General features: G+C 38.3%; 2 protein-coding genes across 8 annotated transcripts in view; one reads left to right on the forward strand and one right to left on the reverse strand.

The window, feature by feature from the left end:
- The window catches only part of Erap1 (endoplasmic reticulum aminopeptidase 1), a 44,817-nt gene extending 35,377 nt beyond the window's left edge, over window positions 1-9,440 (forward strand). For 2 of the 3 annotated variants that reach the window (XM_036207409.1, XM_036207410.1), the window contains exon 19: window positions 8,711-9,440. In XM_036207409.1, the coding sequence (XP_036063302.1) occupies window positions 8,711-8,728 (18 nt within the window). In that variant the 3' untranslated portion in view covers window positions 8,729-9,440. The remainder of the gene's footprint in view (window positions 1-8,710) is intronic. The other variant, XR_004946697.1, reaches the window with a different exon arrangement.
- Cast (calpastatin) overlaps window positions 1-16,246 on the reverse strand; it is a 113,263-nt gene that overhangs the window by 1,869 nt on the left and 95,148 nt on the right. For all 5 annotated transcript variants that reach the window (XM_036207414.1, XM_036207412.1, XM_036207413.1 and 2 more), the window contains 7 exons: window positions 10,261-10,359; window positions 8,007-8,111; window positions 6,470-6,562; window positions 4,977-5,012; window positions 4,400-4,492; window positions 2,452-2,523; window positions 12-69 (listed from right to left, as the gene is read on the reverse strand). In XM_036207414.1, the coding sequence (XP_036063307.1) occupies window positions 25-69; window positions 2,452-2,523; window positions 4,400-4,492; window positions 4,977-5,012; window positions 6,470-6,562; window positions 8,007-8,111; window positions 10,261-10,359 (543 nt within the window). In that variant the 3' untranslated portion in view covers window positions 12-24. The remainder of the gene's footprint in view (window positions 1-11; window positions 70-2,451; window positions 2,524-4,399; window positions 4,493-4,976; window positions 5,013-6,469; window positions 6,563-8,006; window positions 8,112-10,260; window positions 10,360-16,246) is intronic.

Consider the following 16,246-nt stretch of genomic DNA (forward strand, 5'->3'; position numbering starts at 1 on the left):
ACTCAACTTACCAAATGTGTAACTTTAGCTTTCCTTTTTGTCAGCCTTTGGATTGGACACTTCTGTCTTCTAGGGGAGAAGCAAAGCTAGAGTCAGTGCTTTCATTTCTGAATCAGTGCTCAACCCTGTTTCACCAGGAAAGTCTAATGAGAAAATGGGCTCCTAGGGACTAAACAAACAGAAGATAAAGGGGTGCGGTGAGAGGTGGGGGAATAAAAGAGCCTAGTCTATGTTTTTCTTTATTTGATACAAACATAGTTTGTCTTTTCACTCTGTTTTTAAGTTATAAGCTATAAGTAGTCTTAATTAATCCTAAATTTTTCACTTTAAACTTATTTTTTTATTGGCTACTATAGGAAAACTTTAAAATGCAGAAGTGTTTCTGGAATTAAATGGACAGCATTTCACCATCCCACAATGACCCTATCCTCTTCTGCACTGGGAAGGGGCCGACAGATTCATTTCCACTGTGTAGAGCCATTACATTTTCTATTTTCTGTAAAGATTGATCAGGCCCCTTTATAATTATAATTAAACAATAAGGGATTAATAATTTAACCTATTTGAAACATAATGTTCTTGTATCCTGTGATAAAATCAAGTATATGAAGATTTCATTAGCTTGTTCTTAAGAAGTACTGATGCAATCAAAAAAAAAAAGAGACCATGAATTTGAAAGAGAGCAAGGAGGGATAATATCTCAGAGTTTGGAGTAAGGAAAGGGAAGGGGGAAATCATTTAATTATATTATAATCTCAAAGAGAAAAGAAAAAAATCAAAGTGTTGATGCAACTAGACTGTGAAGGTCTAGTTTAATTTCTCCTGGTCAGAAGACTGTAGTTAAAGTTATACATGAAATTGGAAGGAACTTAAAAATTGTCTGAGTCAATATCCATTCCTGACTCCAGCTTGAGGGATTTTAATGATAGCAAGTGTCCAACTAATGTGCTGCATATGCCCAGTTCTCAACACTTAATTTGAACTTCCACCCATTGTTTTTCATTCTACTTTGCACAACATGCAAAGTTATGTACTGCTACATGAATTGGATATTGAATGCCCCTCAAAGAGCCATGAGTAAAATTCTTGCCCTATAGGCAGGGGTGCTATAGACTTACAAGGCAAGGCCTTTATCTGATGTCCTTAGGCAATTGGTGGTGTGCCCTTATCTCTCTCAGAGTTGTGGTACCCCATTCTCTTCTGTGTTTCCTGACTTATGAGGTAAGCAGTTTGCCCCCAACAGACTCCTGTTATAAAGCACTGCCTTAACCAGGGAAACCAAGCAATAGGACAATCAATCATAAGATGGAGCCCCTAAAACCATGGATCAGAATCAATCTTTTGTCTTTGTAACTTAATTATCTCAAGTATAAGTGGCATAATGCTGGTCATTATATGAGTTGTCTCATTATTTATTAATCTCGCTCACAAATACTGTGCACATTGGACTGTGAAAATTCTACTATCTTTCCTAACTACAAATTACCTTCTGTCCTAGTTAGAACTTTGTCAATTTAACATTGCCTAGAGGCACCTGAAAAGGGATCCTCAGTTTAGAGATAGTTCAGTTCAGCCTGGTCTGTGGGCATGTCTGTGTAAGACTGTCTTGACTGGTTATTGATGTAAGAAAACTGGCTCAGCATGGGTCTGTGAGAGAGCTAGCAAGCAACATTATTTCCATGGTTTCTCAATGATTGAATGTGATCTGGAAGTGTGAGTCAAACAAACCTTTTCCTCCAGTAAGGTACTTTTAGTCAGGGTGTTTTATTATTGCATCAGAAGTCAAACTAGAATGGATTCCCTCTTCTAAAATCTATGTAAACCACATGCTCTGGTGGTACTGTAATAAAAGCAAGAACCACACACCACTTGAATTATATGAATGACATATTTCATTTATATTTTCAAAGCAACGGTTACTTAAAAACATTATATATACATATGTGTTCCTATCTTTAAAGCTTCAACTTAAATACCTTTTAAAATCTCTTTTTAAAAAAAATTTATGTATACTGGTATTTTGCCTGCATGTATATCTGTTCACCACATGTATTCTTTGTGCCCCAAAGGCTGGAAGAGGGCATCCTATCACCTGGAACAGGAGTTCCAGATGGTTGTAAGCCACATGTGGGTGTTGGGAACCAAGTCCAGATCCTCCAAAAGAACAGTCAGTACTTTTAACAGCTCAGCCATTGCTCCAGCCCCCAAGAGATGCATTTTATTTATTTATTTATTTATTTATTTATTTATTTATTTATTTATTCATTCGTTCATTTATTTATTTATATACCTATCTGTTTATTTATTTCAGTAAAGCATGCAAGGAGGTAACTACTGCTTAACAGACTTTTGCTCTAAATAGCTTACAATGACAAGCTAAATCACTAACAAGTAAATCTTACTTCCTTGCAATTGTTAAACTAATACTGATATGTTTATGGCCATGTTTACCTTGGAGGAATCCTTTGTTTTCACACCATTTTTGGGTGCTTTGGAACTTGAACCCATCTTCTTGCTCTTCTCCTATAGCAATGGAAATGTAATGAGGCTAGTGTCATCATCAATTCATGGAGACATTGGTCATCAGATGAATCCAGACTACTCTTGTTAAACAACCTACACATCCCCAATTTAACTGAATAAAAATGGGTAGCTTGGTACTGATTTTTAAAATAATAGTGAACATACTCATGTTTTAGTCTGTACATTTAAAAAGAGCTGGTGCGGAAAGTCTTTCTGTATGCTGTGAGTATCTGTTGCTCCCATTAGTTAATAAAGCTGGTTTGGCCTATGGCAAGGCAGGATAGAGGAAGGTAGGAAATAGAAGCAGAAATATAGGAGAAGGGCAGAGTTGGAAAGATGCCAGAGAGCCACCCAAGATGCAAGATGTGAAACTATTGGTAAACAACTGGCCACATGGTGATACATAGAATAATAGAAATAGGTTAATTTAAGATATAAGAGATAGTTAACAATAAGCCTGAGCTATAGGCCGAGCATTTATAAATAATATTAGCCTCCAACTCAATTATTTAAGAAGTGGCTGCTGGGTATTTGGGAACAGGCAGGCAGGAGAAAAACTTCCACCTACAAAAGGCTACAAATAAGAAAACTGTGGTTCACACTGGTGTTTAATACATTCCATCATGTCATGTGAACCCCAAATATATACCTACAATTTTATTTTAGAAAACCAGATGTTTAAAAAAAAATCAGAGCTTTTCTTTACTTAGGCTGACTTTTATGTTCGATGGAGGAAAACAAAAACAAAAACTCAAACTCCTGTTTTCAGCATTAGCAGAGAAATGAATCTAACAATAGGAACTGTTACAGAAAGCTGTATAGGCTGCATGTAAATGCACAATACATTTACCAAAAAATAAAAAATAATAAAAAATAAAAAGAAACAAAAGGAAAGAATGGATTGGAACCAAGTGGAGAGAAAACAGGGGAGGAGGGAAAAGTAATGGGAAAATAAAGTGAGACAAGAGAATAAAGAGGAAAGGAGACAGAAGCATCAAATAGGCGTTTCTAGAAGAGAGAAGCAGGAGGCTGAAGGAGTCTGTCAATTAAACCACTTGGTGTGGAGGGCATGATCATGTGCTGTGTTTAAAAGCAGCTAAAACAACAGAAAATAGACTGCAATATCCACCCTTCCTTTTGTGTGATTTCAGACATGTGCTTTTTAGGTTAAGTGCACTACAACTGTTGAATTACACGTTTGTTTTCATCCATTTACTAACATATTAATGGAACAAAACAATGGGTTTAGTTTTTTATTCAATTCAAATTACATGTTTTGAGCACTTATTAAATATTAATCTGAGCACAGGAATCAAAGATCCAACTATAGATGCAGTACCCAGCTCAATGGGAAATAGGTAGCTGGTAACAGGTGACCACATGAACAGAGACTGTGTAAAGGCTGCCAGGATGGCCTAAGAGGGGACAAAGACCAGAAATGGCCCTGTAGAGCCTGAGTCAGCCAGCTGCACCAGGAGGGACAGGAGGAAACTCCAAAGCACAAATGAGTGGAAGAGAGTCTAGGGTGTCAAAGACTGTCATGAAAAATGAGCACAGACAGACTTACTGTCACTCACAAAACCATGTGGCAAACAAAAATGATGGCTTTGGGAGCTATAAGCCACATGCAGAACCTTGATGGAATTCTGTTAAATTATGTGTAATAAACAAACCATGAGAACAATTTTGTAAAAATATTTACTGACAAAGACAAGGAAATACAACAAATAATAGTGCTGTGGGCAGTAGAATCATAACTTTCCTTTAAGGTTCTCTACAACATTATTCTATTCATTCTACACTGTAAAAATCGCATAGATGTATACACACATGCTCATATGTATTTCAAAGAAATAAGTATGAAAAAGCAGAGTACCTTTGCTATATTCTGTGAGGTCTCTGTAGTTGAGGGGCAGCTATCCAAATCTTCTGAGAGGGCATCAATGGGGTCCTGGTCATGATCAGGCTTCTAAGATGTTAGTAGAAACACATGGAGATTGCCATAGAGCAACATCTCACATACTTAACAGTAAGATATGTTTAAGAAGAAAATCTCACTGGCATTTATTTTCCTAAAAGCGCTACACTATGTAAAGGAGACACAAAGCCCAAAAAACCTGAGCATTCAATCTCATGAAGCCTGAGCCAACCTCAAATTCTCTATAACCATGAACTTCGTATTTTTCTGTTTCCCTTACCAAGTGTTGGTGTTATAGGCATGTACCACCATGCTTGGTTCATTTTATACTCTTTACTACAAGTTTTCTCATTTAGAAATCTGGTGCTATTTTTAAAAGGCTCTTGCAAGAAATAAATTAGAGTTAGTAATATATAGGCTTATCTGCACACATTGACACAGGACAAAAATACTTAACAAATTTTAGTTTCTTTAAAATTTGAAAGAAGGCTATATCTATACTAAAAAAAATGAAAGTATATATCATAGTATTTACCTTTGATTTCTTTGTAGGTGGCTTCTCTGGTTTGCCCTTAAAAACAAGTTAGACTTTTGTTTAACCACATTATCTCTGTTTAGGCTCACTCTGTCAAAGACAGTATTTTTAGAATCTGTTATTCAAGGACTATACAGAATTGATAAACTTGGTACCTAACCCAGATCTCTACCAGATCTTCATCTTCATAGCTATTTCAATAGCAACAGGGATACAAGGATTTGATTCTGGAAGTGACACAGAGACTATGTAGAAATTTTCTGCCACTAGATATTAAAATTTATATCCACTTAAAATATTACCAATGGTACTTTGAATTTTTCTTTGTTTGGTTGGTTTGGGTCATACTGGAAATGAGCCTAAAGCCTGGTACATTCCAGGGAGGAGCTCAGTGAGCTACATGCCTAGCTGTCTTTTTTCTTTCTTCTTCTTTTCCCTTCCTTCCTTCCTTCCTTCCTTCCTTCCTTCCTTCCTTCCTTCCTTCCTTCCTTCCTTCCTTCTCTCTCGCTCGCTCGCTCTCTCTCTCTCTTTTTCTTTGTTTCTTGTTATAGTTCATTGTTGTTTTGTTTTCTAAACTACCCAGGATTGCCTTGAACTTGCAATGCTTCTTGCTCATCCTTCCAAATAACTGACTATAGCCCTGCACAAAGCCTGATGCTCATTGTATTTCAAAAGATCTGAAGATTCTTTTTAGACAGGAATTACAAGTACCACTAACTTAAAGGATTTTATTCTTAAGGTAAGAACACTAAATGAAACTCCTCCAATGATGGCAAGCAAGATGATATGGCAATATCAACATGGTGGACAGTGAATGATAGCAGAATACAGAATTGCCAGGAACACTTAGTGTAAGCAAAACAAAGGACTCCTATTTCTGCACGCATTGAGGCCCCACCAAAGGCTTCAGAGCATACAGATGGAACTTGGACTCCCTTGCTCCATTTGATGAGCAGGACTGGGAAGGATGATTCATTCATTCCCAAACAGAAAGGGAAGGCAGTCAGATGGGTTTAAGAAAATGAAAATCTAGGGACTCTGTGATGGGGAAATAGACCGGTGACTGCAGAGAGGTTTTGTCTCCCCTCAGGCTCTGCAGTACTGTGGGAGAAGGGAGGCCAGGGTGGGAGGGCAGTTTTTCCACCACTGCCCCTCCTCAGGTCTCTCTATACACAGACTGCTTCCTTTGACAAATCATTTCTTCAGTCCTTTTTAGAGACTTTTCTTGAAAAATTAATTCTTAACTATATATTTCTTGGAATCATTATGAAGAACCAGTAAGCATTACTCAAAAATGTTTTCACAGCAGGGCTCAGAACATGAGTATCTAATAAGACCATCTCAAGAAGATATAGCAGAAGGGTAGACAGCCTCTGGAGGGCCATGAAAAGTACTGTCATGATGTGCTTTTATGCACTGTAAGAATGCAGGTTCCATTCACTTCCAGAGAAGTTAGAGCAATGGCCTAATCTAGACTGTGTGCCTTAGTTTACCTGCCCATCATTGTCCAGGAGATGCCTATACTCAGGTGGAATAGTGTCATCTCTTTCTCCAAGTTTCTCACGATGTTCAGCTTTAATTTTTTCCTATAAACATTGAAGAGATAAAAGGATGTTCATTTCCTTTCTCACTTACAAAATACAATTCAAGGTGTAGACACTACAGTTATTGTATTCTCCTGAGGCAAAACATAAGAAACAGAGCAACAAAATGGATGGTAAGCAGAGAGTTGATGAAAAATGTGAATACATATTCTTCTCTATGTCAGCCCATATCTGTGGATTTTCAAATGAAAGGGTCAAATAGTTATCCTCAGAAACCTTACTGGTAGCTAAAATCCCACAGGAATAAAATTTATTTTTCTGATTGAATTTTGCTCTACATATTAAAAGTCAGGTTCCCATGCCATGGCAGCAGAGAGATAATATTTCCAGCTCTATTTTAAAGCACTGTAAAGGAGCAAGCCAGGAGAGACTGACCAGGCCCATCCTGGTACCACGCCCTGTGAGGTTCCCTGGTCTCTATCACAGATTCTATGGAAGACGTATTAATCTCTGTGCAGCATTACAATTTAGTTTTTAAAGTATCAGTTAAATTAATCTCAATATTCATACAATTAGTAGAGAATGACAATGTCTTGTCTTTGGGACATTGTTTCAGATGCTCAGAAAGTTACTTCTCTTTTATTATTTTATTTTTTGTGTGTATGATTTGTGTGTGTGTGTGTGTGTGTGTGTGTGCGTGTGTGCATGTGTGTGCGTGCACAGGCATGTGCATGCCACAGCATGAATGTAGAGGTTGGAGAACAACCTTGAATGTCATTCCTCCACTTCCACTTTGTTTGATACAGGGTCTGTTGCTTTTCCAACACACATGCCAGGCTAGCTGATCTACAACCTTCCAACAGCTCTCCTGTCTGTGCCACTGATCTCTGTGTGGGCTGGAACTATGGACACTCACACTACATGACCAAGGATTTGAACTCATTTTGTAAGGCTTGTGTGGCAAGCAGTTTAGCCACTGAGCCATTCCCCAACTAGTTATTTCTTGATTCTAAAATATGATCAAGTCAATTGAAATGGCTTGTTAAATGTTGTGTCTTAAATATAAATGTTTATATACATTGAATACAGTGCAGTTAGTTCATTGTGTCGTCCTAGACATACCTCTGCAGAGGAAAACTTCTTACATACAATTTGAATTCAGATTCAGTTATGCTTGCAAAAGAGGTGCATGGGAAATCTGTGCTAAGCAAGTGATCTCTGCCACTATGAATACAAAGTGTAGCCACTCAACAAGTTTATTCCTTTGGGTAATATGCCCTTGGGTAATGGTCCCAAGTAAGACCAGGAAAAAAATATTGAAAGAGAAAAAACTTAAAACATAGCTTTATAATTCAGTCTGGAAACAGGAATGTTTCCTGTAATGCAGTCTGCACCACAAACATAATCTTTAGTGAGAAAAAAGAAATGCAAGCTACACGATAAAACAGGAAACTTAGATGGAATGGTCAAGCTGTTCGCCGTTTACCTTCACTTTATCATCTACTGGTTTGTTCTCATCTGGGTCAGGCTGTCTTTCCCCAAGACGGTCAGAGAGTTCATCCAAGGCACCACTGAGTTCTTTGTCTCTGTGCTAAAAGATAAATAATTCTGAATTAGTCACAAGTTAGCCAAACTGTTCATGGAAATCACCCATCATTTTAGTATGGACATCTAGGAGTAAGTCACAGGGATAGACTGTCAGAGAACAGATATGCTGATGGTGGAAGAGACAAAGAGCAGTGAAGAAAACGTTTGCCTTCCCTAACCAGTTGCCTCATGAAGATACCACCAGGTTAAGGAAGTCTTTTAGTGGAAACATCAGGGGCTGCACCCAAATAAGTGACCTAGAGGCTCCACAAAAAAAAAAAAAAAAAAAAAAAAAAATCACTTTCCTTTTTAATCCACTGATAAGAGTCAGACGGCTAGTGAGCAGACTTTTCAGTAGAGCATGAATATGTCTTTGGTTTGTCTTTGGCTACTCTAAGATCAGATTGGGGGAGGGGTGGACATGACAAAGTATAGCCATAAAACTCAGTGCCGTTAGCCCTCCATTTCTTGAAGCACAAAACTCCACAGAAGTACAGTTGGTGTCACTGAGTGAAGAGAGTGTCTCTGACACATTATGTGGGTTCCTAAGAAAACTTCAGAGAACTTTGGAACTAGTGGAGAATCTCTTTTTTTAACCTCTAGGCAGACCATGAAAGCTAAACTGAAGAAAGTGGTGGAAGGTATTCTAGGGGAAAAAAACCACCAGATCACTGCAGTTCAAGCTAACCAGAACGACATTTCATTTTACATTTGTTTACTGTACAATTCAGGTAAGGCAATTCACCTCCCAAGCCTGAGTTTTCTCAGCTGGGAAAAATGAGTGATACCTACAAGTCATACTGTTGAGAGGACTATGCACTGACACTCAGTAACAGTAAGTAAATAATGCATTGTTATTGATCTTGTTATTGTAGTGAAGTTCTACAAAGCTATTCCAAACTATGTTAACATAATACGTTCAAAATGTTGGCTGTCTGTATCTATGTGAGTTTAGTTTATAGCCATACAGTTTCAATTTACAATATGTCTAACATCTATACAAGATGTCCTGCTAGGCTGTGTCCTGCACTGTTCTGTAATTACTCTGAAAATGTGCTATCATACTTTTTCCAGTCTTATTTGCTGTCCATGGGAATCCTCTGTGTAACACAACAGTATATTTCAGAAGAAACAAGCACAGGGAAGCTAAGCTAACTGCTTAAAATACATTACTAAAGAATGAATGGAAGCCAGATCCTGAACTGGAAGCCAGCTGAAGAGAGGAAAGAGAGATTGTATGAGCAAGGGGGGTGAAGAGCATGATGGGGAACTCTCAGAGACATCTGACATGAGCTCCTGGGAGCTCATGGACTCTGGACTGACAAGTAGGGAGCCTGCATGGAACTGACCTAGAGCCGCATGTGGGCTGACAATTGTGTAGCTTGGTCTGTTTGTGGGGCCCCCAGCACTGGGTTCAGGACCTGTCCCTGGTGTGTGAGCTGGCTTTTTGGAACTTATTCCCCATGCTGGGATGTCTTGTTCAGCCTTGATGCAGGGGGAAAGAGCTTGGTCTTGCCTCAACTTGATATGCCATGCCATGGGAGGCCTGCCCCTTTCTGAACTGAGGAGGAATGGATGGGCAGGGGGAGCATAAGACAGGAGGTGGAGGGGGAGAACAGGGAAGAGAGGAGGGAGGGGAAATTGTGGTTGGTATGTAAAATAAATGAAAATTTTTAATAAAAAAAAAGAAAGCATAGTGAACCTTTTCCTGCTATTCTCAGTAATATGTTTTTCTAGGTCCTTCTCAAAAAAGGCTTTCCTGCAAGGGTGATTTAATCATATAGCTTTTTGAAAATATTTCTCAGGATACTCCACACATACAACTTTTTCTGACAGGCTGTTAGACACAGCAAAGAAAGTTTGCATGAATGATGATAAAACTATCAGTTAACTCTGATGCTCACATATAATTCATTAAAATAAAGCTTTTCACTTAGTTTTACTGACATTCTGCACACACACACACACACACACACACACACACACACACGGGGAGAGAGAGAGAGAGATTACACATCACTGTATTTACAATAGACCAACAGCAACATTTTTCTAATAATTTTTCTTGTTTCCATTTGTGCTAAACAGTTGCCTTATTTTCTTTCTTGTTGCTGTTTTAAGACTATTTCCCAAGGACGGTATGTTGCTCTCACCTCAGTATCAGGCGGAGGGGCTGCTGCATGGGTGCTAGGCGCAGGTATCTGGGAAACTACTTCAGAGATGGCAGCAGAAAGTTTGGCATCTTCAAATTCCTTTTATTAAAAAAATTATTATTAACATGTTGCACATAAGATTATGACCATATATCATTGTTTAAAAAGGTCTTAAAAACATTTTATGGCTGCTTATTCCCTTTATTTTATTTCTTTATTCAAATACATGCCTCGTAGCAATCTTTAAAGCACTGTTTTCCCATTTCTGTCTCTACAGTATTTTTACAATTTCTCATTTTTATTTTCTTAGATCTATTTTTATTGTTAATTATGTGTATGTATGTGTGTCTATGAGGGTGCATGTGTATGTGAGTACAGTTGGCCATGATGGTCAGAAGAAGGCATTGGATCACCTGGAGCTGTAGTTACAGAAAGATATGAGCCACCTTATGTGGGTACTGGGAACTGAATTTTGGCCCTCTGGAAGAACAGCATGTGCTTTTAAGCCACTGGGACATCAGTCCAGCCCATGATTTCCTATCTCTATTTCACATCTGTTATTCTAAATGTCATCCAACAATCTACTCAGAATTCTGTGACTTATTTATGTGTTTCTTGTTGGACGCTGGGTTATTAAAAGTTTTTAAAATTATTTTTCAGTTAAGTTCTATATAAGTTATAGATGTGACTTTTGGGAGGGGGCACTTAAAATGCTTTTTCCAGCTTAGCTTCTGTTCAAATGAATTCAAGGACAGAGGCAAGATGTAATGGGAAGTGCCAATGGGATAAGACCTATCAAAGTTATGAATCTAGCATCCTGGAGTAGCTGAGAGACAGTATATTCAAATGTGGACATTTCCCTTAGATGGACAGAGGTCTTCAGGTGCCAAGTTGAGGAGGGCTTTATAAGGAGGAGTATACAGCAGAGAAAAACAATGACATCATGAGGTTTGCAGGCAAATGGAAGGATCTAGAAAAAAAAAATCATCCTGAGTGAGGTAACCCAGACTCAGAAAGACAAACATGGTATGTACTCACTCATAGGAGGAGACTAGATGTAAAACAAAGATGACTAGACTGCTACTCACAACTCCAGGGAGGCTACCTAGAAAACAGGACCCTAAGAAAGACACAGGGATTGCCCAATGACAGAGAAATGGATGAGATCTACATGAACAATCTGGATGGGAGTGGGGGTAATGACAGGCAAGGTTCGAGGGAAAGAAAGCTTAGGGGAGCAGGAGATCCCAGCTGGATCAAGAGCAGAGAGGGAGAACAAGGAATAACAGACATTAATAAATGAAGACCACATGAGAACAGGAGAAGCAAAGTGCTAGAGAGGTCCCTAGAAATCCACAATACCTCCACTGTAGACTACTGGCAATGGTTGAGAGAAAGCCGGAACTGACCTAGTCTGGTGATCAGATGGCTAAACACCCTAACTGTCGTGTTGGAACTCTCACCCAATAAATGATGGAAGTGGATGCAGAGATCCTCGGCCAGGCCCCAGGTGGAGCTCCAGGAGTCCAATTGGTGAGAAAGAGGAGGGATTGTAAGAGTGTGAATTGTTGAGACCAAGACTGGAAAAAGCACAGGGACAAATAGCCAAACTAATGGAAACACATGAATTATGAACCAAAAGATGTGGAGCCCCCAACTGGATCAGGCCCTCTGGATAAGTGAGGCAATTGAATAGCTTGAACTGTTTGGGAGGCATCCAGGCAGTGGGACCTGGACCTGTCCTTAGTGCATGAGCTGGCTGTTTGGAACCTGGGGCCTATGCTGGGACACTTTGCTCAGCCTGGAAGAAGGGGACTGGGCCTGCCTGTACTGAATCTACCAGGTAGAGCTGAATCCCCAGGGGGGTCCTTGCCCTGGAGGAGATGGGAATGGAGGGGAGGGGCTAGGGGGAAGGTGGGAGGGCGAGAGTGGGGAGGACAGGGGAACCCATGGCTGATATGTAAAATTAAAACACAAATATAATTAAAAAAAAGAGTATAGCCTCACATCTGATGCTCCAGTTAGATAGAGAAAGTTAGATCTTAAAAAATTGTCATATTCAGTGTTACAGTCATTGTCAAGAGATAGGAATTCTGTAGAAGAGAAAATTTTAAACTTGTTTATTTCTAACTGATTCAGAGTGGAAAATCTGTACACATTAATGGAGTAAAGTACAATGCCAAAATACATTTATATATTATGTAATGTTTACATGAGGTTAAATCTATTTCTGCAAATATTTATCATTTCCTTATGGTAAAAAATTTTAAAATATTTTCTTCTACCATTTAGCAACATTTACCTCATCATTTTTTAAATAAATGAGTCTTTAAAATCCACAGCACTGGCACTCTCTAATATGAATACATACTGCTGAAAACAATGGACAATAGTCCTGTTTGCTATTGCCATAGTTAAACTTTCTGAAATAATATTTATTCTCTGGTTCCCTTTAACATGCTACATTTCTCATCTATGTTGACTTCCTTTTTTACTCCTGTGAACTCTCTTGTAAGTTTATTCTTGGAACCAGTGCTGTAGTTTTTACTTATTATTACTGTATCAAAGGCTCAAAGTTTTACTGGGTTAATAATACCTAAAACATTTAAAAATAAATATGCTTCCGCCCGGCAGTAGTGGCGCACGTCTTTAATCCCAGCACTCGGGAGGCAGAGCCAGGCGGATCTCTGTGAATTCAAGGCCAGCCTGGTCTCCAAAGCGAGTTCCAGGAGAGGTGCAAAGCTACACAGAGAAACCCTGTCTCGAAAAACAAAACAAATATATATATATAATTTCATATTTTTATAGATTTACTTGTCAAATACATTTTAGAATAATTTTATTGAGTTATAGAAGGTACCTTAGGGATATTTTAATATCACAATAATTTATTAACTAAACAAAGGAATAGCCATTGTTCTTTTAGAACAATGAACCCATCTTAGATAAATAGATTCCTATTTCTTTGCCTTTTTCTACTCATTTTTTATTTTGTGTTTTTATGTAAGTTTAGAGTCTCTTATTAATAAAATTTACTGATTTGTTTTTAACAAAAAACTAGCACACGTAATGTCATTTATATGTCTTATCTCAAACACCCATACCCACAAATATATGCAGGTATTCCTTTTGGATGTCTGTGAATTACTTTTCAGCTATTGATAATGACTTTCCCTTATCACATTTAACAAAAATTAAAGTTTTATAATTTTAGAAAATGCCTCTCGTTTTATATTAAATATTTTGTTCTTGGCGATGAACAGACACCATTAAGGGATTGCCACTCTTTCAAAGTTTTTATTTAAAGCATGAATGTATGCTATATTTCAAATATATAATTTTGTTTTTAAGGTTTATTTCATGTGTATGAGTGTTTTATCTGCATGCACATATATATACCATGTGTATTCCTGGTGTCTGTGAAGGTAAGAAGTAGGCATCAGGCCGGGTGGTGGTGGTGCACACCTTTAATCCCAGCACTCAGGAGGCAAAGCTAGGCGTATCTCTGTGAGTTTGAGGCCAGCCTGGGCTACAGAGCGAGCTCCAGGAAAGGCGCAACGCTACACAGAGAAACCCTGTCTTGAAAAAGAAGAAGAAGAAGAAGAAGAAGAAGAAGAAGAAGAAGAAGAAGAAGAAGAAGAAGAAGAAGAAGAAGAAGAAGAAGAAAGAAGGAGAAGGAGAAGGAGAAGGAGAAGAAGAAGAAGTGGGCATCAGATCCCTTGGGCCTATAGTTACAGAGAGTTGTGAGCAGCCATGGAGATGCTGAGAACCAAACCTGGGTCCTCTATAAGAGCAAGTGGTTAAGAGATCTCAACTACTGAGAAAACTCTCTAGTCCTGTTTCAGTTTTTGAGACAGTATCTTACTATATACACCAGGCTGGCTTTGAACTCACAGAGATTCACCTGCCTCTTGCTGAGATTAAACACAGACACCATCACACCTGGTCTTTAAATGTATCTTTTATATGGACATAACTACTTGATTATTTCTAGTGGCTACATTACTATGTTATATTGGCAATTTCCTTGCCAATGAATATAATTTTGGCAAATAATGACTTCAATACATGTTATAGTAAATGTCAATACTTTTATACCTGTCAACTAAAGTGACCTTTACTGACATTGTCATACTTGATGAGATTTTTAAAGTGAGGATGAGTATTAGTAAGAAGCAACTTTGCAGAACATCCCCCTTTCCTTGACATATTTATGTTACAGCGGGGCTAACCAGAAAGTGACCTTTAGAAGAATAAGCAGTTCTCACGTTTTCTTTAGTTTTGCTTTTGTTTAGGTTTTATGAATTGTACTGACTGTGTTTTTGTCTAGAATTTCTTTAAAATTCTTGTGCAGTTTCTCCCCAAATCAGTTTAACTCTGTTACTGTGGGTTACATCTTTCTTGTTTTTACATTAAATTTGAGTTTACTATATTCTTTTTCCTCTATTATCCACCAGAACGTTTTAAGATTTGACATTTGTAAGAACAAATTAATGGTTGGCTTTGAAATATAAAAACAGAAATGATGTCTGACATGCAAGTGCACTTGCCAGTATTTTACAAAGCACCTGTGTTTTCAAAAGAAACTGCTTCTGGTCAGTTAGCCACGTGGCTGTGGTCGTGTCCCGGCATATTAGGTGCTACATTACACACAGGCTCAAACTTCCTATGCTCCATACTATGGCTGTTAGAAAATTAAAATTCAACACATATCTTTTGAGAGCCGCTGGTAGCAAAAAACCATGGGAGTATACAGCAGGTGACAACTAGAGTTCAGAAGGTCAACCTATTAGAACTTCTTCTATCTGTTAGAAGAAACCATCATGCAAGGTGTTACGGAATTACTGCCTTTTGAATGAACTGGCTGTCTCTAGTTGTAAACTTTTTGTGCAACAACAGCATGATTCTCCCTATTTACCGTGCATTCTCATGTTATATGTACTTGTGATCTCATGATTGCATCTCAATCTTGGGCACAACTTTCCCTATACATTTGGGGTAATTGCGTAACTGTCCCCAGCTGTGTTTATTTTTTATTAACATAAATCTGGCCAGGGCCATTCTCCAGACAAAAGTATTTCAGCTAAGATATACCCTTTTCCAAGGACAAAACTGCACATAGATAAACATTAGCTCATCTCACCCACAGCTAGAGAAAATAACCACTAGCAATTAAATCCTCAACTCCTTACCTTCACCCTGGGGTTATTTACACAAGACCCTAATTTAAGGTGGATTTATTGCTTACATTCTTGTGATGATGTTTTAGCCACTTGCTAGTTACTGAGTTAAAGTAGCTACTTCCCACTGACCTTCAAGGCCAGGCAGGTGATAGGCGCCAAGCTTCTTTCTTGTGCAAATCAAGTTTTAATTCCTCCTCAGCCAGGTAGTATTCCTAGATTCCCTAACTGCTCTTGGCCTTTAGTTGACCCTACCAGAGAACTCCCTTTAGTCACTCTTCTTTAGGGTTGTAATTGGAAGCTGACATTTATTGCTTTATGTGTGGATCCTTATCACCTCCCTCTGCAATCCTGAAAACTCCAAGCCTCCCTGAACAGCACTGGGTGTGGGGGTGGGGTGGGAGGATTGATTGAGAACAAAGATGGAAAGAACTAGATAGAGATGACAGAACAGCAGAAGAGACTGAGAGCAGAAGGAACTGAGAAGAGCTAAGTATGAGAAAATAAACTGTGTAGATAGAATTTACTTAGAAGAATGAAGTGAATGGACTAAAGAACTCAGTGTGCTTAGATTCATTTTATATCCCTCAGATTAGATCTTTAGCTGCTTGTAGCTTCTGTTCTGGACCCTGGTAGAAATCTCCTCAGGGCATGCACCTGGGGAGAATTCGTCAGATATCAGATTTATCAAATTTACCTTGTTTTGTTTTTAAAGATGAATGGTTGGGAAATACAAGAATACTTCTTTGGCTACTTTTTAATTTAACTTTATGTTGTTTTATTTTCAATAGGGTATTCTGAATTTA

Source organism: Onychomys torridus, chromosome 15 (genome assembly GCF_903995425.1).
Source record: "Onychomys torridus chromosome 15, mOncTor1.1, whole genome shotgun sequence".
Classification (NCBI taxonomy): domain Eukaryota; kingdom Metazoa; phylum Chordata; class Mammalia; order Rodentia; family Cricetidae; genus Onychomys; species Onychomys torridus.